The sequence below is a fragment of the Mya arenaria genome, chromosome 9 (assembly GCF_026914265.1).
Source record: "Mya arenaria isolate MELC-2E11 chromosome 9, ASM2691426v1".
NCBI classification, from domain to species: Eukaryota; Metazoa; Mollusca; class Bivalvia; order Myida; family Myidae; genus Mya; species Mya arenaria.
Genome location: NC_069130.1, coordinates 44,309,182 through 44,333,763, shown reverse-complemented (window position 1 = coordinate 44,333,763; position 24,582 = coordinate 44,309,182). Strand labels below are relative to the sequence as shown.

The 24,582-nt window shown below is 38.1% G+C and overlaps 1 protein-coding gene across 4 annotated transcripts in view; it reads right to left on the bottom strand.

The window, feature by feature from the left end:
• Nucleotides 1-20,742, bottom strand: part of LOC128203655 (uncharacterized) — a 33,824-nt gene extending 13,082 nt beyond the window's left edge. The window contains exons 1-4 of one of the 4 annotated variants that reach the window (XM_052905156.1): nucleotides 20,551-20,742; nucleotides 20,074-20,240; nucleotides 3,515-4,100; nucleotides 2,756-2,914 (exon numbers count right to left, since the gene is read on the bottom strand). In XM_052905156.1, coding sequence (XP_052761116.1) covers nucleotides 2,756-2,914; nucleotides 3,515-4,072 — 717 coding nt within the window. In that variant the 5' untranslated portion in view covers nucleotides 4,073-4,100; nucleotides 20,074-20,240; nucleotides 20,551-20,742. Of the gene's footprint in view, nucleotides 1-2,755; nucleotides 2,915-3,514; nucleotides 4,101-9,661; nucleotides 9,793-16,883; nucleotides 16,996-20,073 lie in introns of those variants that run through there. The other 3 variants (XM_052905154.1, XM_052905157.1, XM_052905155.1) reach the window with 3 other exon arrangements.
• Nucleotides 20,743-24,582: the final 3,840 nt, after the last annotated feature.

Here is a 24,582-nt window from a genome sequence, read left to right as displayed (position 1 = left end):
AATGATGAATGTCAAATAGGGACCCCACCTACACTAAAGTCCGGTGATCTAATTAGATGCAAGGTCAAATAGGGGCCCCCACCTACACTTTAGTCAGGTGATCTAATTAGGTACATGGTCAAATAGGGACCCCACCTACACTTAAGTCCAGTGATCTAATTAAGTGCAAGGTCAAATAGGGACTTCACCTACACTAAAGTCTGGTGATCTTATTAGGTGCAAGGTCAAATAGGGACCCCACCAATACTTAAGTCCAGTAATCAATTTAGATGCAATGTCAAATAGGGGCCCCACCTAAACTAAAGTCCGGTGATCTAATTAGATGCAAGGTCAAATAGGGGCCCCTCCTACACTTAAGTCTGGTGATCTAATCAGGTACAGGTCAAATAGGGACCCCACCTACACTAAAGTCCAGTGATCTAATTAAGTGCAAGGTCAAATAGGGACCTCACCTACAATAAAGTCCGGTGATCTTATTAAGAGCAGGGTCAAATGGGGACCCCACCAACACCAAAGTCTGGTGATCTAATTAGGTGCAAGGTCAAATAAGGGCCCCCACCTACACTAAAATCGGGTGATCTAATTTGGTGCAAGGTCAAAAAGGGACCCCCAACAAAAACTTTAGTCCGGTGATCCTATTAGGTGCAAGGTCAAATATGGCCCCCACCAACACAAACGTCCGGTAATCTGATTAGACGTAAAGTCAAATAGGGACCCCCCATAATAATACACTAACTTCCAGTGTTCTTATTAGGTGCAATGTAAAATAGGGACCCCACCTACACTAAAGTCCAGGATTCTTATCAGGTGCTCCACCTACACTAAAGTCCGGTGATCTAATTAGATGCAAGGTCAAATAGGGGCCCCACCTACACTAAAGTCCGGTGATCTAATTAAGTGCATGGTCAAACAGGGACCCGACCTACACTAAAGTATGTTGATCTATTTAGATGGAAGGTCAAATAGGGACCCCAACCAACACTAAAGTCCGGTGATCTAATTAGGTACAAGGTTAAAAAGGGGCCCCAAAGAACACTATAGTACGGTTATCTAATTAGGTGCAATGTCAAATACGGACACCAACCTACACTTTGGTGCAATGCCATTTAGGGGTTTTCACCTTTACTTAACTCCGGTAATCTAATTAGGTGCAAGGCCATATAGGGGTTCCCACCAACACTAAAGTCCGGTAATCTAATTAGGTAAAAGGTCAAATAGGGACCCCTACCTACACTAAAGTCTGGTGATCTAATTAGGTGGATCAAATAGGGACCCCACCTACACTAAAGTATGTTGATCTAATTAAGTGGAAGGTCAAATAGGGCCCCGACCTACACTAAAGTCTGTTGAACTAATTAAGTGGAAGGTCAAATAGGGCCCTGACCTACACTAAAGTCTGTTGAACTAATTAAGTAGAAGGTCAAATAGGGCCCCGACCTACACTAAAGTCTGTTGAACTTATTAAGTGGAAGGTCAAATAGGGACCCCACCTTCACTTAAGTATATTGATCTAATTAAGTGAAAGGTCGAATAGGGCCCCGACCTACACTAAAGTCTGTTGAACTTATTAAGTGGAAGGTCAAATAGGGACCCCACCCTCACTAAAGTCCGGTGGTTTAATTAAGTACACGGTAAAATAAAGACCCCACCTACACTAAAGTCCGGTGATCTGATAAAGTGGAAGGTCAAGAAGGGACCCCCCTCGCCTACAGTAAAGTCCGTTGATATAATTAAGTGCAAGGTTGAATAGGGGCCCCCACATACACTTAAGTCTGGTGATCTGATTAGGTGCAAGGTAAAACCATACTATTCCAAATTGTGTTCAATAAACTCATACCTGAACAGCATAAAAGGTATTCCACACGATATAATTCGCAGACAAATATCTTTGCACGAGTTTATCGAATCTGATACTAAAAAGTACACGTGCAATCATACCTTCAATCAGTTGATTCTCAGGTCGGTATACTAGTTTCCTTATGTCCTCTAGGATATAAGTTCATACCCGTTGTAGCACTTTTTCGCTTTTTTGAGCTTAGGGTATGCTAGTTCAATTGTGTCCCCTAACATGATAAGTCATACTCGGGTGTGCACATGCGCAGAAGTTGGCAGTCAAGTTCAAAAGTCGTCTGCGAGGTTTCACCGTACATAATATTTTTTTTTATATTTCTTCTCAATATATTCATACCTGAACTACACAAAAAATAGTGCACACGTTATAATTCAAAAGTGCCCTTCCAACAAGTTAATATGTATTTCTAAACGCGTCGAACAAATTTGATACAAAAAGTAATCTTTTACTCATACCATTTCTCGTTTCTGTTCTGTGGCGTGTTGTGCCTTACATTGGTATGCTAGTTCAGCTGTGTTCCCTATCATGTAAAGTCATACCTCTTTAATCTGTTCCACAGAATGTGGTGCCCTAATTCGGTATGCTAGTTCAGTTGTGTTCTCTATCATGTAAAGTCATACCTGTTTAATCTGTTCCACGGAATGTGGTGCTATGTGCCGGTATTCTAGTTCAGTTGTGTCATTTATCATGTAAAGTCATACCTGTTTAATCTGTTCCACGGCATGTCGTACCTAGGGTCGGTATGCTAGTTCAATTGTGGCCTCTATCATGGAAAGCCATACCTGTTTAATCTGTTTCGCGGCTTGTTGTGCCTTTGGCCAGTATGCTAGTTCAATTTTGCCATGTCTCTTGTAAAGTCATACCTGTATAATCTGTTTAGTCCGCTAAAATGTAAATTTGTACCTTCTTAAGCTGTTCCACAGCGTGTAGAGCCTCAGGTCGGTTTGCTAGTTCAGTCTTATCCTCCAGCAGGGTGCGTAGCTTGACCAGGAAGTCCACTAGTTCTGTGTCCTTGACCCTCTGGTCATGGGAATGGCGTATGCGTCGACCAATGTCCCGAACCTTAAATGTAATGTTTGAAATAAGTATTGTCTAACATAGCTTGTAGTTGTGGTGAAGATGGCACAAATGAAATGCATACTATCATGCAATATGTAGTAACTAAACTATATATTCACTTTAAGACTTCTTGGTTGTTTGGATTAGAGTAAAGAATGTACAAAATAATCAGAGCAACTTCAAGTGAATACTGAAACATTCTACACTTATTATGAACATTCTTAAAAGCTGAACTCTCACAGATTGACCGTTTAGGCCAAGTTTTTATGTTTTGTCTGGGAATTAGCCAATGTTTGCGTTAATGTCTGGAAACCAGTGATATAAGACTGCTGACAAATGATCTGATCTGGGGGGTTTTCATATTTTTTTGTTCGAAAATTGATGTTTAATGGCTAAAAATGTTAGTAACGCTTTTAGAAAAAACGAGTTTTTTTTGCTGTTTTAGTGAGTTATCTTATATGACCGAACTAAATGTATTGATGCCCAAATAAGCTGATTCTGGGACAAAAAAAAAAAAAGTCAAAACTGTCAATCTGTGAGAGTGCAGCTTTAAAAAGTCATCGAAATCGCATAATATGATTATAGTATGATTCATATGTATACCTCTGTTAACAAATTTGACTGTGTTGCAACGATAAACGACAGCTTGTTCTGGAAATCCTCGCAATTCATCATGACGCTGATCACGCCGTTGAAGTCACTGTCTTTGATGGAGGACACGGTTTTGTAGCCATCAGGAGGAAGGAAACACTTGGCTATCTCCCAGGGAATGGTGCTCCATTTGTCTGCGTTCGTGTTCTTCCATGATGGTCCCGAAAACCTGTGATGTTGAACTATTTCATCACGGACGCCTTCACAAATCCCATTTGGACAAGGAACATACTGTTTTGAAGGGCCGTTATGAAATTTGCAGTTTTTTTTACTTGTGCATATCTTAGGAGTGGAGCACTTCAACACGTTCTCGGTGAAACATTGTACACATGTTGCCCCGCCTGGAAGACCCTTGGATGTTCTAACGTTGTTATAGATGTCCTGGTGAACGCATGTCAGCACCTCCTCCACAAATATTTGTAAACCCTCCTTGGTGATGTTGAGGGCGAGGGCGGCCTTGATCCAGTTCTGGACCTCCTCTTCCCTCAACGAATCCCGATAAGAGGCCATTGTTTTGCCATTAGACTGTATTCAATAACTGGTAAAAGAAACAAGTCACTGAGTATAACTTACATTATAAAAGTCCCCTTCAGATTCTTATACAATTTGAAATTACTAGCATAAATAAGAGCTGCAATCTCACAAATTTACTGTTTGGGCAACTTATTTATTATTGTCTTTGAAAGAGCCATTTTTTTGCGTATATATCTGCAAGTAAGCGATATAAGACTGCTGACAAAAGATCAGATCGCAGATTTTCATATTTCCGTTGAAAATTGATGTTTTATGGCTAAAAGAGTTACTAACGGTTTAAGAAAAACGCAACAACAACATTTTAACTAAACTATGAAAATCTGCTGTCTATTTTTTGTCAGCAGTCTTGTATCACTGGTTTCCATGCATTTTCGCAGAAATTGGCTGGTTCCAAAACAAAAACAAAAAAGGTTGTCAAAACGTTCAATCTGTGAGAGTGCAGCTTTAAGACTATTATCCGATAGATTTAATATTGAAGTTTGGAGACATAATTACATTGTAAGAAATGAAAGAAAGTGTACATTTTGTGACTTAGATGTTCTGAAAGACGAGTACCATTTTGTTTTAAAATGTCCAGTGTATGCTGATTTTCGTAGAAATTATATACCAAGATACTATTGAGAACATCCTAGTATGGCTAGGTTTATCAGCAAACTGATAAGAAATCACTTCTAGTTAAATAAGCAATATTTTTTTTTAAAAGCCTTATTTGCAATAAGAAAGAGTAATGCCTATTTGTTTTATTCATGAATTGTCACAAAAACTAGACGAGTTGGACACGTCTTTGTATTCGCTTTTTACATGCTTTTTGTTTGTTTTTCCGTTGCTGTTTTATCACAAATGATTTATCTCTGATCCATTAGGTTCCATAATAAACTGCGAAATTGCTTCTATAGTCAGGTCTCATTCTAATTCTTTCCGCAATTTCCAAGGTTTACGTGTAAGATAATGTATTTAACATTCTCACTTTCATATCAACCATCATGCACGCTGATTTGTGTGTAACTTCGTTGATGTTTTCCTTTTTTTTCTTTTCATTTTTCAGTTATTTCTTAAAAGTCTGTCTATGATACAAAAAAATCGTTTAAAACGCGTTATAATGTAACTATGTATGTTTTTATTGATTGTGTGTGTGTGTATTCTATATTTCTGTTTTAGATTTGTGTAATGTTGCGATTAGCTGTTTATGCTTAAAGCTGCACTTTCACAAATTTAACGTTTGACAACGTTTTATGTTTTGTCTAGGAACGAGCCAATTTATGCGAAAATGCATGTAAACCAGTCATACAAGATTGCTGACAAAAAAATAAATCGCACATTTTTATATTTAAGTTCAAAAAATGATGTTTTTTGCATTTTTCTTAAACCGTAAGTCACACCATGAAAGACTAATTTTCAAACGGAATGTAAACATCTGCGGTATGATCTTTTGTAAGCAGTCTTTTATCACTGGTTTGCAGATAATAACGCAAAAATTTGCTGATTCCAAGACATAAATTAAAAAAGTTGTGAAAAAGGTAAATTTGCAGCTTTAAGTCAAAATAAAATGTTCTTTCTTTCTGTTTCTGTAAACGAATAGGATCGATCACCGTGCATTGTACAATCACTCGTATTCTACAAAGGAGTTTAATATTATCTAAAGAAAGTCTTATCAGGGCGTACCTGTAGTGTTGTTAATTGATATTTATACGCACGTACAGGTGAGGTCTTCCATTGTTTAATATCAATATGTTATACGAGGTGGGAGCGAGCTGTCGATATTTGAAAGTCTTTCATTGGTTTAATATCAATATGTTATACGAGGTGGGAGCGAGCTGTTGATATTTGAAAGTCTTTCATTCGTTTAATATCAATATGTTATACGAGGTGGGAGCGAGCTGTCGATATTTGAAGGTCTTTCATTCGTTTAATATCAATATGTTATACGAGGTGGGAGCGAGCTGTTGATATTTGAAGGTCTTCCATTCGTTTAATATCAATATGTTATACGAGGTGGGAGCGAGCTGTCGATATTTGAAGGTCTTTCATTCGTTTAATATCAATATGTTATACGAGGTGGGAGCGAGCTGTCGATATTTGAAAGTCTTTCATTCGTTTAATATCAATATGTTATACGAGGTGGGAGCGAGCTGTCGATATTTGAAAGTCTTTCATTCGTTTAATATCAATATGTTATACGAGGTGGGAGCGAGCTGTCGATATTTGAAAGTCTTTCATTCGTTTAATATCAATATGTTATACGAGGTGGGAGCGAGCTGTCGATATTTGAAAGTCTTTCATTCGTTCAATATCAATATGTTATACGAGGTGGGAGCGAGCTGTCGATATTTGAAAGTCTTTCATTTGTTTAATATCAATATGTTATACGAGGTGGGAGCGAGCTGTTGATATTTGAAAGTCTTTCATTCGTTTAATATCAATATGTTATACGAGGTGGGAGCGAGCTGTCGATATTTGAAAGTCTTTCATTCGTTTAATATCAATATGTTATACGAGGTGGGAGCGAGCTGTCGATATTTGAAGGTCTTTCATTCGTTTAATATCAATATGTTATACGAGGTGGGAGCGAGCTGTCGATTTCATTCGTTTAATATCAATATGTTATACGAGGTGGGAGCGAGCTGTCTATAATTGAAGATGTTTCATTCGTTTAATATCAATATGTTATACGAGGTGGGAGCAAGCTGTCGATATTTGAAGATGTTTCATTCGTTTAATATCAATATGTTATTTGAGGTGCAAGCGAGCGGTCCCCTTCTTTACGGAATATTTTGGAGAATTCACACATAAACGAACTTTTCGCCAACATGCAGTGGAAATACGACAAGCGTTAACCAGTCGCTCCCACCTCGTGTATATATATACCATTTAGCCTTCAATTTTTAGACTATCTGCGCATGCGCACAGGTAGTCTTAAGACCGCAAACTCCAAAGAACTACTTCTATTCATGTCGTTTTAACCTATTTTTTTGTCTCAATGCGCTCTATGTTTAGTAGCAGAATGACGTCGAAACCATAAAAATAGATTATCCGAGTATGAGTTCTTGCTTATTCGGCTATTTCCGCGCTGTATTTCTGTATTCCGGTGTTTTAATTTTAGCAGAATATAACTTTTTAAAGATCGTTATATTTATCAGATCAGTGTGGGTCAAAATAATAGATGCTCTGGTAGGAAGGTAGCAAACTGATATTCACTGAGTTCAGACCAAGATGTTTTAGAAATTATTACCGACCGCAAGTGTACCGTCGCCTGCAGGGTGTGTTATTATAACCTTGTGTGACCATGAAGCACGCTTGTTTGTAAGGGTGTATTTCTAATATAACTTTTATGAGATAAGAAACAAAAATGATTGTCTGAAAGTCAAAATAGTTGTATCCCAGGTTTCGCGTGGCTAATGCTTCAAATACTATGATTTGCCTGCTATACAAAAATAAAATACTATTAATTCTATGATTTTTAGGTGTATACTTTTCTAATTAGATGTTCACATTTTTTTGCGTAAAAGCTTCGTTCCGGTGTATTCTTGGCATAGTTTTGGACATTAGCCTTTCAATTTATTCTAACACACATTCCCTGATACGACAGTGAATTAAGCATACTTTTGATGAAGCAAAGTAGTTCGGATTTAACCTGTAAAACACCCAAAGAGTGCGAAGCATTCATAACAGCACTTGTATTATTTCTACACAGATACTTACATAAAACATAAATATCATTTATTTATCAATAATACTTGAAAAGGCACAATCATATTCCCATTCTTAGAACAGACAATTTCCGATAATCGAGAAATAGTTTCAACTACATTAACTGACTGATTTTCTAAAAATAGTTTCTACATACATTAACTGACCACATGGATGCCCTCACCGCGGGAAAACGACCATCTGATAAGCTCTGCATTTTCAATCGGATAGGAATTATTGCTAAAGTTATTCGTAAAAATAAAATCATTTTCCTTAAACAGTTAAAACGTGTATGTTCATAAAACTTGCATAACGTATGATATATAATCAAAGCACTGAAACTCTTTAGAAGTGATTGAAAGGGGCATGCATTGTCAGGGGCGTAGCCAGCGTTGTTTGCAGTTACGCATGTGCGTAACATTAATTTGAAAAATGAAAGGACGAGGGCTAAGCTAAAAATTGATATCAGAATAAAAGGAAGAGCAGCCAAAGAAAACGTTGCTTCCCTGTGATAGATAGCTTTCTGAGCCGAAATCAATCACTTGGTAACTACAAAGTCGGCGGCCTCGAACCTATTAATCCCTCTAAATACACCTCAGAGCTCAACATGTTCGTTCCATTTTCCATTTTTTTCCACTGGGTAGACCCCCCCCCCCGAACCCCCAACCAGCTACAGGGATATTCCCCATCCCACACCCTCCCCCTTAAGTGCGTAACATTCGGTAAAGTCTGGCTACACCTCTGATTGTATCTTTAAATACATGGGGAAACGTCGACTTAAGTGATAAGCTGTGCATCTTGAATGGAATTATTGCTGGAGTTGTTTGTAAAAAAATGATTTTCCTTAAACAAAACGTGTATGTTCATTAAAGGAAATAATATGTGATGTATTGTATTTTCCTATCGTATGATATCTCATAAAAGCAACAGAAAATCTTTAGCATGCATTGTCACATTAAATACATGGGGAGGGGGTTTACGACGATTAAAGTGACATTTACATAAACAAAATGACACAAGACGCCATAAAATAGGTAAAGATGTTGTTGTTTCATCGCCCAGTGTGAGCAAAAGCGCTCTTGGCCCTCGACACATTTTTCACTTTTATCAATGTGCCCTTCAACCATTCTCATAGTTCAAATAGAATTTACAGCTCTCACATATTTGCCCGCAGAGAGTCTTTCATTGCTGTTTCTAATCTCGCGATTGTAGCATTTGCCATTACGGCGGATCTAAGATCGATGTGTCTAGGCATAATTGGAGTATGATTAGGTACGTTCCCGGTAGTATTCAAAATGTTTCTTTTCATAATGGTTAAATCATCCGACTTTTTTAATTAAATCATCCGACTTTTTTAATTTGTTACCTTAGCGTCGTAATTCTTTCAGATTACACGATATTTAAAAAATGTTCAGAAACTGTCTTTCATTATTATTCGTTCATCACCTACGCATCATACAACACTGAATATTGCTGTGCAGGTATTAAAAATATTTTGCAGTTATGGAAGTAGCCTTTGACTGTTTTAATTAAGTTTCAACATCTTTCCTTGTCAACAGCATCGCCATCTTGGCTTTCATAAATACATGGAATACAGACAAACAAACCAACAAAACAACAACACAATCTTAAATGCGGTAAATTGAAATTGCATTCTAACCGCATTTCAATGTCAAAATCTAAACATGCTTAAATGACGAAGCATACATACAAGGTCCCGTTTCTGCCCCTATAAAATGTGAACGGGACCCCTTTTTCAGTATATTAAGTTAACTGTTTATTTGGAGGTCTTTACGGAAATACAGCGTTCAATTTTTGCACTGTATATGTAAGCAATAAATAGCGAACAGACACATGGAAATAAACGTAAATAAATACCTGATTTAAAATAATTCATGGTACCGCATTCGTTCTTGTCGCAACTAACATATATTATGTGATATTGTTTAAATTAATGTTGAATTATCTTAAAAATCATCAGCCAAAATTAAATACAGTTTCGGCCGGTGGTATCCAAGTAAACAAATATGACAAACATTCACAAAGCGCATGCGCTAATACACACCCAAACGTTTACAGATAGTATCATATTTCTTGCCTGCTTTTCAAATAGCACAATAGCAGTTGTAAGGTCGAATACGATATCCTTTACCATATGTGATAGTATAGACAAAAATGTTATACATCAAACCGTATGCATGGAAGAAGATATGGCCAAGATTGTTTATTGAACTTTGCAAGTAATAAAGCAGCATTAATGACTAAATATTTACACCGCGAATTCCATTTCTTAAATGAACTGCCTTTCGGAAATGTTCGCATTGCGATTCATCGCATAACAATACCAGTATACATGAAAAATATTGATATTGTTTGTATTGTGTCAGCAGGTCCCGTTAAATATAAATCAACATTTAGAAAGATTTATTTTTTTAAATTGTAAATGTAATATTGCCATTAGTGTTTACGTTTTACGTTTAAAAGTGATTTCAAGTGGATGATTTGTTTTCGCGTTAATGTGACGCCATTTGAAAAAAAATGCTTCCGGTTACAGTCGGGTCGTTCTATTAACAGAATGGGTAAGAAAGGATTACTTAAAGGTTTTCTTAAATGAAATGAAATATATTTTTAACAATTATTGAATGAAATAATGATCTATGGTGTAAATAAAAGTAATGAATTGCGGGGTTGGTGTCATTATCGGGGTATGAACGCAATTGGGCTGGTCCAAGTGTGTGTGGAGTCCGAATTGTTTCGTGTAAGACTAAAAACAGGCTTAAAAATGCACAGAACTGCACCTGTGACTTTCTAGCTGTACACAACTCCCAGGTTGGCTAAGATAGCGTAGGAATGACTCCAAAATATATGACATGAATGAGTTCAAATGTACCGTGTAAGTAAGATATACATGCAAAAAGTTTTCACCACAATACCACTGATTTATTTTCGTAAGATTTGATTTGGTTCGATCTGATCAGCTAAAGGCTGAGTAGTTCATAGTTTGGTAACTGTTTGATGACGTCATTATAATAAACAATCTATATAACGAATTTGAAATGAACAGAAAGTGCACGGCTAAGGAATTGCCTTAAATCCAATATGTAATGTATTGCTGTGTTCGTAGAATAGTTATAAACATAAACTGCATTCTCCAAATCGTGCATGTTCATACAAAACCGTATGAAAACATGTATGCATTCTCGCACAATCTTTACTAAGGGTTTTCTATATATGCATACTCGAATTAATATACAACAGTGCCATTATATGGGATTAAATCGTAAAAGGTATATATTCTGATCCTAAATTCATTAGACCAATGCGCAGAACTATTTAAAATGACACTGTCGTTTGACCATGATTGGCATATTATTAATCAAACGTGTAAAATAATCAGATATCCGCTACGCTAATCTAATCGTTTTGTTTCTGAAGCCATAGAATATGAATATGTAATCAGTGGTAGTGGATTTCATATTATTTTATTCTACTTCATTGCCATGCATCGGTACACACTATTGTGCGAAACATGTTTGAGCTCAAGTGTGCCTTTGTATAGGTAATCATAGAAGGTTCAATTGATTATGTTTAATTGCATACCTTATTGTATGATTTTGCTTTTACGCAGATGGAAATCTCGAATTTCGTTTTTGACTGGTTTTTAAACAGTGATATAGAAATATTCTGTATGTTCTGCTTTTGATGTATTTGAGGAAAATAAAATTTGGTCTACTATTTCCTTTATTTTTCAACCTCGTTTTTTTATCGATAGTTAAATGGGTAATTGAACTCGCTTTTGACAGTAAGCGGCGTTTTGTCAGCCAAAAAACTTAATTGGAGCCCGTATGTTAACAAAATGTTTATGTTAGTTTTAGATTTCAAGACCTGATATGTTCATCGACAAAATAGACAAATGTATGGGGGTTTTCCTGATAATGAACATAAATATTGAGCCCGATTAGTTAAAAGAAGTTTGATGGAAACAATGAACATGGAATGCCAAATATCGAAACTAGCCCCACGTCCACAATGAAAAATATTCAGTATCCAAATTATACGAACATGTAAAGCCTCAATCAAAAAAAAGTCCTTAGTCCAAAATGAAAAGCATCCAAATTATACGAACATGTAAAGCCTCATACAGAAAATAGTCATTCGTCGAAAGTGAAAAGCATCCAAATAATATGTACATGGATTGCTTCATACAGAACATAGTCCTTCGTCCAGAATGAAAAACATCTAAAATAATATGAACATGCAAAGCCTCATACAGAAAATAGTCCCTCGTCCAAAATGAAAAGCATCCAAATTATACGAATTTGGAAAGCCTCATACAGAGATTACCCCCCCCCCCCCCCCATCAAAAATAAAAAGTATCCAAAGTATATGAATATGTTTGTAGTCTTATATATATAAACTAGCTCCTTGTCCAGAATGAAAATTATCTGAATAATATAAACAGCCTCATATAGAAATTAGCCTCTCGGCCACAATGAAAATTATCTGAATGATATAAACAGCCTCATATAGAAATTAGCCTCTCGGCCACAATGAAAATTATCTGAATAATATAAACATTGATGGCCTCATATAGTAATTAGACCATCGACCACAACTGAAATTATCCAAACAATATGAACATCAATATCTTCAAAGAGAAAGAAGACACTCATCCGGAAAAGTATTCAAAATTTAATTTATTAACATGGATACCCTCATGTAGAAGCTGGACGGTTGTTTTGAGAACTAAATCTGAGGTGATTGTGACATGCGCTGTGCACTTGGTCTCAATATAGCGAGTAATTTTAAAGGCATTCAAGGGGTTCAAGACAAGCCAACAAATAAACAAACAAACAAAACGACAATACAATCCAAAGCGAATTTCAATGTCAAAATTTAGACATGCTTACATGACGAAGCATACATACAAGTAATCGTATTAACACGATCTTAATAAACTGGAAGTCTTTTATCGCCCAGCTACGCAAGACTTGAACGTCTAGTTTTTATAAAACCTCAAAATAAACAATAAGTTGCTTCAGATGAGCTATTTCCTTTACTTTTATGAACACAGAACCAAGCAGTAACTGAAACGAAAACAGAGGCGGTTCCATGATTCGATATTAAAGGGGGCGTAATTCAGGGGTATGACATTAAGACTTGCATCCCTCCCTTAAAACCGAAATTTATTTTGTTTTAAGGTGTGCTAGAAAAATATCAATCACGTGTTTCCGGAATAATAATATATGTCATGTGTTTCCATTCCGGATAGAAAAATCCGACCAGAAGGCAATTGCGTTGCCATGTAACGAGGCTTGCCGAGTTATCTGCTTCAAAGCGTGCCCGAGGGCAGGATGTTTCCATCATGAACGGACCCGCATGTTAGATTTATTTTCTAGCATACCTTGAATTGCATTTTTTGGTGAAAAAAATACATAGACAAGCTCATTGTTGTACATTACACCAAAAAGCGCGTGCGATAATGTTTACTGACGTCATGACGCGCCGTAACTTTTAATCAATGCACACGTCAAGAATTTCCTTTAGTATCACGTCTATTGAGAGTAACAGTAAAACTGCGATCGCTCGAGGTCCCGGGGACCGACCCTAAACCTCGAGGGAACCGATGTTTCGAACGACCCGATTTTCAATTTCTTCAGGCTGTTATGAATATCTTTCAGTGTATTTTAATTTTGAAGTCGTATGTTTACTAAGACACCGATTATGTGTTGCGTTGTGGAAATCGCTTATATGTTCAAAAGCTGTTGTATACTATATGTATACTTAATATAAAATGTAAAAGAAATATCAATAAATGAACAAATAGAAATTTTTATTTTTACAAAATTGCCATATTGCGAAGCAAAGTGACAAGAAGGAATTATTTTCAGCAAATTGTTTATTCATATTTTTATAACTCATTTACATTTTCTCGTCATTAACTTCTCATAATTATCTTCTAAAATGCCCATATCAACTAATATCGGTCATGCGTTAACAGTGTTAAACGGTTCTTCACACCTTATCAAATTGCCTTTTAACTGTCATTGCAATTTTTACAACTTTAAATACCTAGCAATTGTTTGTTTATTTTGGAACATGCGTTCAGGAAAAGGTGTGATCATTATGACCTCGAGGGAGCCATAAGTTTTTGTGCATGATTTGTGTACTTTGGACATAGTATATTGCTCGACACCTCGACATTTACTTAGGTTTCGATGCAGCGTAGGTATATTTTATATGAAAATAGAAGGGAAAACGTTCGGGACCAAGCTCCGACCTCGAGGGAACGCCGGTTCTCGAACGACCGCTTGTTCGAACGACCGCAGTTTTACTGTATTTTGTTTTGTTTTGAAGATATATTTTTGTAAGGTAATGTTTTAGGAACTAATCTATTGAAATCCCCTAATTATGGTTTCACAAAGGGTATAATTAAATAGTACTACGTCACACCGCTTGCCTCATCTGGCATGGGGAATGCCAGATAGAAACTCTCAGCACGGCTAAATTCACCGGAAATGTCTATCCGGTGTGCTAGAAAAAAAACCCGACCCTCGGGCACGCTTCGTAGCCGGTTACTCGGCAAGCCTCGTTTCATGGCAACGCATGTGCCCTCGAGTCGGAGTTTTCTATCCGAAACGGAAACACACGACAGATATTATTATTTCGGTCATGTGACCAGCGCTGGAAAACCTTTCTTGCATACCGGACATGTGTTTCCGTTCATGTGATCAGTGCTGGAAAAACCCATCTTACATACTCCCTGTAAGATGAGTCACGCGCAACAACGCACCACTTCTTATTTATTTTATTGTATGGTTTATGAAAAGTATATTATGCCATTTCAATAAAGCGCAATGAAATATATATGTATGTAAGACAGACTTTTAATTCAAAAGTGAAAATAATCGTAAAAAACGCAATTTTAAGTGTGTGTTTTTTTTTTTAGCTGCGCTTTATGATTTAAGTAGACAACGTCGCACGCGCTTTTTTGGTGTTAATGTACAAATGTTTGTTTTCTACGTCATTTTTTTTCAAAAATTGATAATATCAGATATGCAAAAAAAAATATCAATCATGTGTTTCCGGTATGGATAGATAAATCCGACCCTCTGGCACGCTGCGTGGCCGGTTACTCGAATAAGCTATCCTTCACCATATGTGTTAGTTGTAAGGTCGATTTTTTTTTTATTTTGGTAACTGTTTGATGACGTCATTATACGTCTAATGGATTGCCTTTTATCCAGTATGTATTGCATTGTTCTTAACACTAGTTACATACATATACTGCATTCTCCAAATCGTGCACGTTCATACAAAACCGTAAGAAAACATGTATGCATTATTGCACAATCTTTGCTAAGGGTTTTCTATATATGCATACTTGAATTAATATACAACAGTGCCATTTATTGGATTGAATCGTAGCAAGTATATATGCTGATCCTTAATTCATCAGACCAATGCGCAGAACTATTTAAAATGACACTGTCGTGTGACCATGATTTCTGTAAGATATGATTTAGTGACCTAGTTTTTGACCCATTAACCCACTTTTAAAACGCAGTCGAAATTCAACCTAAGAGAACATTGTGACCATGTTTGAACTAAATCAGACCAATCACCACCATAAAATAGTTTCGAGCAAGATTGAGTGTGAGAGTGAGCTAAAAAGGACGTAGCCAGAGGCGGCTCCAGGATGCGACGTTAGAGGGGGCGTAACGTAGGGGCGTACCCTTTTTACTTGCGCCCCTCCCCCAGAAACGAAATGTATCTGGCTCCATCAAGATTTTTTTGATTTTTTCGTCCGAAATGGTGCATTTCAGGCGTATTTTATTACTATTAATCTTCTATATTGAAAAAAGTAGACTTGGGCGATTTTTTTTTGGGGGGGGGATGCATGTAATTAGATGTATGTAATTTAAATTCTGCCAAAGTTTAAAAACATTCATAGGATCATAATATTAATGTGAATTCGTAAGCAAACCGACAAATCTTAAAAACATCTTGGTGAGAAACAGAGCGGAATAGATAATTAATTTATAAACAATAATGCAGAAAATGGAAATGAGTTGACTAAAAGATCATGGATTACTTCTGAATAGTTACTTTCCTTCTAACGTCAAATCCTGTTGACCTCGGGCCATTCATACCCACTTTTCACACAACGGCCCAGCAACGCCATGTATTAGCCTCTTTAATACATATGGGATTGGTTTTTTTCTTATTTTACAAGTTTTAAGTATTCTTTTTAAGTAACCTGCAATCCACCGGCGTCTGACTCATTGTTTGTGTCTAAAATGTTGATTAATATCATGCGTTTGTCAATTTGATAGTTCGTAATGGAATTGTATCATCTATACACAGAAGCATAAAATCACTGTACTATTTTTTGTGTGTAGTGCTGTTTACACGAGGACACATTGAAGACTGGAATTTGCTGTACAGTTTCAGACTACAGAAAAAGACGAGAATGGGACATTGATTTTGGCTTGTTTGTCTTAAGACAATATAGCTATTTTAACATATCGTATACCATTTGAAAGGGAATTGGCTCCTCTTTTCATGGCGTCTTTTTAAAAATGGTTTATCTCTACTGATTAATCTATTTGAAAAGAAAAAAAACTGAACTAAATCGTGAAATCCGGTAAGTTTGAGCTACATACTTTAATTCTTTTGTGTAAATCATATAATAATATACTAGTAGGCATTAAATATCTTCAGATGTGTTCTAACAATACTAACCCAAAAATGATATTAATCAACATTTTAGACACAAACAATGAGTCAGACGCCTGTGCTGCAATTTACTTATCTAGTTGTGCATTTTTCTTTCCTTCTGGCTTGACTTCAATGAGTAAACTCACTCTTAAATTAAATTAAGTTTTTGAGAGTCAAAAAGGCAAACAAAATTTTGTTGTCATTTCATGTTCCCATCAATTTCAATTGTTCAATTGAAAATTCCACAACACGTACATCCGAAATTTTCTGTACGAATAACTGACATCTGTATTTTCATGTCTTGAATGTCACAATTCAATTTAATAAACATGAAAACGTAGTAATAGAACGACTGTTTGTACTTAGATAAAAAAAATACCTCGTATCCCTTATGTCAACATGTAGGTACAGTTGTTGATTTTCAAGTTAATTCAATGTTGCCGCTTCCTTTAAAATGTCAACAGACACAACACTACCCGGTAGTACAGTAAATAAAAAAACGCCGCCCTTATACTCCACACTGGTTATCAAACACTAGCATATTTTCCTAAACTGCGTTTGCGTTTGCCTACCTTAAAGGCTTTAATTATTTGTCCAATCAGATCAATGAATTGTGATTATGTAGTGAATACATGATTCCACAGTCGTCAAATTTGATTCTAAGACGATAATTGAATTCACGTGCGAACGTTCTACGGGCGGACATATCTATGCATATTCCAGTGTGCTCATGCGTACCTATGCACACTCCAGAACCCCCGGACGTACCTATGCATACTCCAAAACGCAAAGGCGTAGCTATGCACACTCCAGAACACCCGGACGTACCTATGCACACTCCAGAACGCCCGGACGAACCTATGCATACTCCAGAACGCCAGGGCGTATCTATGTATACTCCAGAGTACCCATTAGTAACTATCCATACTCCAAGAAGCCAAATTTGATTCTAAGACGAAAATTGAATTCACGTGCGAACGTTCTACGGGCGGACATGTCTATGCATATTCCAGTGTGCTCATGCGTACCTATGCACACTCCAGAAGCCCCGGGTGTACCTCTGCATACTCCAAAACGCAAGGGCGTAGCTATGCACACTCCAGAACGCCCGGACGTACCTATGCATACTCCAGAACGCCCGGACGTACCTATGCATACTCAAGAACGCCAGGACGTATCTAGATATACTCCAGAGTACCCATTAGTAACTTTCCATACTCCAGAACGCTCGGGTGTACCTATGCATTTACCAGAGTGCCCGGGCGTACCTATGCACACTCCAGAACCAACGGACGTACCTATGCATACTCAAGAACGCCCGGACGTACCTATGCATACTCAAGAACGCCCGGACGTACCTATGCATACTCAAGAACGCCCGGACGTACCTATGCATACTCAAGAACGCCCGGACGTACCTATGCATACTCAAGAACATATGGACGTACCTATGCATACTCAAGAACATATGGACGTACCTATGCATACTCAAGAACGCCCGGACGTACCTATGCATATTCAAGAACATATGGACGTACCTATGCATACTCCAGAACACCCGGACGTACCTATGCATACTCAAGAACGCCCTGACGTACCTATGCATACTCAATAACATATGGACGTACCTATGCATACTCCAGAACACCCGGACGTACCTATGCATACTCAAGAACGCCAGGGCGTATCTATGTATACTCCAGAGTACCCATTAGTAACTATCCATACTCCAAGAAGCCAAATTTGATTCTAAGACGAAAATTGAATTCACGTGCGAACGTTCTACGGGCGGACATGTCTATGCATATTCCAGTGTGCTCATGCGTACCTATGCACACTCCAGAAGCCCCGGGTGTACCTCTGCATACTCCAAAACGCAAGGGCGTAGCTTTGCACACTCCAGAACGCCCGGACGTACCTATGCACACTCCAGAACGCCCGGACGTACATATGCATACTCCAGAACGCCAGGACGTATCTAGATATACTCCAGAGTACCCATTAGTAACTTTCCATACTCCAGAACGCTCGGGTGTACCTATGCATTTACCAGAGTGCCCGGGCGTACCTATGCACACTCCAGAACCAACGGACGTACCTATGCATACTCAAGAACGCCCGGACGTACCTATGCATACTCAAGAACGCCCGGACGTACCTATGCATACTCAAGAACGCCCGGACGTACCTATGCATACTCAAGAACGCCCGGACGTACCTATGCATACTCAAGAACATATGGACGTACCTATGCATACTCAAGAACATATGGACGTACCTATGCATACTCAAGAACGCCCGGACGTACCTATGCATACTCAAGAACATATGGACGTACCTATGCATACTCCAGAACACCCGGACGTACCTATGCATACTCAAGAACGCCCGGACGTACCTATGCATACTCAATAACATATGGACGTACCTATGCATACTCCAGAACACCCGGACGTACCTATGCATACTCAAGAACGCCCGGACGTACCTATGCATACTCAAGAACGCCCGGACGTACCTATGCATACTCAAGAACGCCCGGACGTACCTATGCATACTCAATAACATATGGACGTACCTATGCATACTCAAGAACGCCCGGACGTACCTATGCATACTCAAGAACGCCCGGACGTACCTATGCATACTCAAGAACGCCCGGACGTACCTATGCATACTCAATAACATATGGACGTACCTATGCATATTTTAGAACGCCTGGACGTATACCTATGCATACTCTAGGGTACCCAGGCGTACCTATTTATACTCCAGAGTGCCCGGGTGTACCTATGCACATGCAAGAGCGCCCAGGCGTGCATATCCATACTCCAGAGTGCCCTATGTATACACTAGAACACTCGGGCGTACCTATGAACATTCCAGAATGCCCGGGCGTACTTATGCATACTCCAGTGTACCCGGGCTCTGGAGTATGCTTAGATACGCCTGGGTGATCTGGAGTATGGATATGTACGCCCGGGTACTCCAAATCGATCAGATCTTCCAAAACGATGAGGTTATAAGTCAGGAGAATCAAACACCATGATTCTGACTAGAACAGTCCCAAGACCTTAGCCTCATCATATTTAGAATACAACCTACATTTTAAGCCAATGAAATTGCAGATAGACAATCATTAAGTACTAAACTTAATCATTAAGAAATTCACATTTCGAGGGTGTTTAAAGGTCCGACACTCCCTGTGTCAGACTTTGCGTTGTCAATGTATCAGCCAATGAGGCCGTATTCTAATTCAGTAAGATGACCTGAAGTAATAACTTAATGAATAAGAATGGGTGAAGTGAGCGTACCTTATCCCATCTAACTATTACAATGCTTTGTGCTTAATTAACGACTGTTTCGTTACTTTCGCAAGATCGTGTAGTTAGCGCGTTAGCAAACTGTTACATAGTTTAAAATACCTAAAAACTTTACAAAACGTGGTCTAGTTTTCGTCAGAACAATGTAAGAGTTATTTAAAATTTTCTAAACAGAAGTACCAATTTAGTTTTGTTTACAAGTTTTGCATTTTCATTGGAAGAACACAAAATAAACAATAAATTTACTTTATTATGCAGTTTTCCTCTTATTCCAGCAGTCCACACATTTAAGCACCGTTTGTCTAACTGCCAGCCAGCTATGGTAGCCTCCGCAGATCAGAGACACTCGGACATGTCAAATAGTAAGCGGTAGATTGCATGGCTCGTTGAACAACCTCGTTTCCAAAGACGATCTTATATGCAAACAAGCGAAGTTTGTCCTTGACACATATGAAGATCACGTTCTGTTATAATGTTAGTAACAATGCAGACACAAATTCTTAAATAAACACTAACACAGCTAAATCACAAGTGCGTTGATATCAACAGTTTTCATAAGGTAATCGATATTCTGTGTCCGCTTACATCTTAATCAAAAGTTAAGTTTTTTGGTAGGCTACGGTGGCACAGAGGTGACATTCGCCGCATTCAATTGACCAAGTTGTGGCCACAATATAAATGAAGTGTTGCGGATGTCACCTCTGTGCCACCGTAGAAACGAACTTAATGCGGTTTCTACGTCACTTTTTCCAAAAAATTAGAAATAATTAAAGGTATGCGAGAACAAAAGAGTTTCTGAGTCTGCTGGGAAAATCCGAGCTTCGAATACACTGCATGGCCGGAAACTCGGCAAGCCTCGTTTGCGGTTTAAATTTTCCATCCCGAGAGAAATCAAGTTTAGGTAAGTAATAAAGTGGCTCATTAAGAATTTGAGGCAAGGTAGGAACATAAATTAAACAACATATATGTATATGATGATAATTGTCAGATCGCGTGTAAGCTTAAAAAGGTATGCAAAATATGATATAAACGAAACAAGGCATGATTTTTATCTTAACTTTGTCATTTTGGTAAGCTGATAGCTGTAAAATTTTAACAAACAAACCCCGGTATTTTGTTTTAATTACCAAAAACGTATTCTTATCTATAAAACAAGATTGTCTGACAGATTGCTCAATAAAATATTTATTTCGTTGGTTTGCATTTAAACATCCCATTTGTGTCGTCTATTAATCGTCACATACTGATTTAGCAAAGTAACCACATTATCTATAAATAACATTCCATGAAAGCCGTCACAAAGAGGTTTAGTCTTATTGTTTAAGTGCATATTTAGGTCTTCTTGAAGTCTCACATGAACATTTAAAGAATCGAAAATATTAGAAAATGCAATGCATATCTTACTTAAATCTAAACCACTTTTTAACTTATTCAGTTAAGCACATGTAATTAAATAAAATCTGAACTTCTTGATACTTCAGACATATACTTTTGTCGTGCAGTGCGGTGAGCGAGCATAGTTTTCACAATGTCGGTTCCGTGTATATGCGTGTGCCGTGCGTCAGTGCGGTGCGGGAGACATGGTTGTCACAATGTCGGTTCCGTGTGTATGCGTGTGACGTGCGTCAGTGACGTGAGCGAGACATAGTTATCACAATGTCGGTTCCGTGTATATGCGTGTGACGTGCGTCAGTGCGGTGAGGGAGACATAGTTGTCACAATGCTGGTTCCGTGTATATGCGTGTGTCATGCGTCAGTGCGGTGAGAGAGCATAGTTGTCACAATGCCGGTTCCGTGTATATGCGTGTGACGTGCGTCAGTGCGGTGAGGGAGACTATGAGTATCTTCCATGGCCGAGAGTGTAAGATAGGTTCATTCGGACGAGGTTTACCGAGTTTCCGCAAAACACCCTGCGCGAGGGTCGGGATGAACCTATCTTACACGAGCGGCTATGGTAGATGCTTTTTCTCCCACCTCAGTCTACGTGTGCTTAGTGAAAATAATTGCGTATGGATATGCGATAATTTGTGGTTGTCATGGATATTCGCGCAGTGATTTAGAGTATGTAAATTGTCTGATCGGTCTTTAAATAGTTCTAAGAAGAGTGAAGTATTATTTCTTGAAAGGTGCGTGAAAGCTGTTTTCTGGTGACATTTGAAGCGAGAAATAATTAACTAGCGTTCTAAATATTGCCACAAGACAAGGTTTCCATGATGCGCTTCAAACAGACGCTACAGACGACAGTCTTCAACAAGGGAGGTAATTACATTGTGGTGACCATTAAAAGAAGTTCCATACGGGCATTTTATCTTCGCCCGTGGGCAAGATAAAAATTTCTAGCATGGTTAAATTAATGAATCTATTTATCTGAGGTGGGAGAAATAGTTGTCACAATGCTGGTTCCGTGTATGTGCGTGTGTCATGCGTCAGTGCGGTGAGCGAGCATAGTTGTCACAATGCCGGTTCCGTGTATATGTGTGTGCCGTGCATCAGTGACGTGAGCGAGACATAGATGTCACATGCCGGTTTCATGTATATGCGTGTGCCATGCGTCTGTGACGTGAGCGAGACATAGTTGTCACAATGTCGGTTCCGTTTATACGCGTGTGCCGTGCGTCACTGCGGTAGTGCATCCGTACGGACTAGATCTTGTCCGGGCTGTATCTTGACCACGCATTATAGGATTTGTCATGAAGGTTGAAATGAACCTTGTCCGGCTGTGTCTTGACCACGCATTATAGTATTTGTCATGAAGGTTGAAATGAATCTTGTCCGGGCTGTATCTTGACCACGCACTATAGTATTTGTCATGAAGGTTGAAATGAATCTTGTCCGGGCTGTATCTTGACCATGCATTATAGGATTTGTCATGAAAGTTGAAATGAACTTGTCCGGGCTGAACCTTGACCATGCATAATAGGATTTGTCATGAAAGTTGAAGTTAATCTTGTCCGGGCTGTATCTTGACCATGCATTATAGGATTTGTCATGAAAGTTGAAATGAACTTGTCCGGGCTGTATCTTGACCATGCATTATAGGATTTGTCATGAAAGTTGAAATGAATCTTGTCCGGGCTGTATCTTGACCATACATTATAGGATTTGTCATGAAAGTTGAAATGAATCTTGTCCGGCTGTATCTTGACCATACATTATAGGATTTGTCATGAAAGTTGAAATGAACCTAGTCCGGGTTGTATCTTGACCATACATTATAGGATTTGTCATGAACGTTGAAATGAACCTTGTCCGGGCTGTATCTTGACCATGCATGATAGGATTTTCAAAATAAAGTTCACCACGATAAGCTTGCATGCATGTGTCGCAAAATTTCCAGGTATGTAACTCAAAGATCAAGGTCAAGCTTATAGGTCAAAGGCTGTAATGATCCTTGTCCGGGCTCTTTGTTGGCTATATATTATAGGATGTTAAAAAACTTGTAAAAAATCTCATGAAGGTTCACCATGATTAGGTGGCATGTCAAGCACTAGCCACAGGTCTGTACATCAAAGTTCAAGGTCACGCTTAGAGGTCAAATGTTGAAAATTGTCTATGTTAAAGGCTCTTTCAACGGGCTCGACATGTCGCCTGTTGGAGTCTAGTCTTAGCATTTTACATTATCATTTCTCCTGTATTTAGTGGCAGCAAAATATTGACATAAATAACCTTCTATATGGAACGAGTTAAAGTAGCTCAACAAACTATGCGTTAGGATATATTGCATTAATGCAATTTATAAGTGATAATTAGTGTTTATTTAAGTGTCTCCAAACGATAACCTAGGCAGGCCGGGCGTGAACGTGATCGTTTTTTCGATTTTAAAGAACACAACTTTTATAGTCACAAACTGAAAAACATTTTTACGTTATATGTTTTCAGGGAACGTGTTAGATGCTCGTGTTGGATACCGTTTCGAACTGATGCACACTAGTACCAATCATTTTAACGTTTCAGGTGGTTCAGTATGATACAGGTATCTGCTGCCTGAGAGATGGGCTAGTTTTCTATCGCGTTCATTCGATCAAAGAAGTTTGTAACATAACACTCACACGGAGGCAGCTTGATAAGATAGAGAAAAGACGCAACCTTTGCAGGAAGAAACAACGAGACAGACTTATTGATGCTGTACGCACTTTATAGAGGTGATTTATGAAAGAGGATTCCAGATTTATGAAAACAATCTTATTTGGTGCTCGCACATATTTGTGGGCCAATGAAAATCGATGATTTACCCTATTTACTGCAACTTCATATCATGTACATATTTATGGGTGTCGCTGTCGAGAGGCTGTTTAAGCTTACGTCATGAACCCGATTTGGAAACAGATGTGTAATCAGCTATCAAATGGTATTGACATATATTAAAATATTTTCGGTGGCGATATCTAAATACAAAACTTATTTACGTTTTTCCTTTACTATGCTCTTTATAATATTCAACCAATCAAGCAAATTATGTACCAAAATGTGCAAACTTTGATCAGAACTAAACGAGGTCATCCCAGTACGTGTTGTACTATGCAGACATACAGAGGTTATTCTAATTACCTAAATATCAACATTCTGTTGACTTTTAAACGAAAAGTATTATCAAAGTTCATGTTTCGGTTCTTTTCCATTGTTTTGTACAAACATCAATCCATTTTATTTGCTTTTATGAAATATTCACAAAGCCGCGAACATTAGCTTTCACCCGACACTCATGCAATGAAACTAACGCCCGGGCGGTTAGACTTTCGCGCTAAAATACCACGT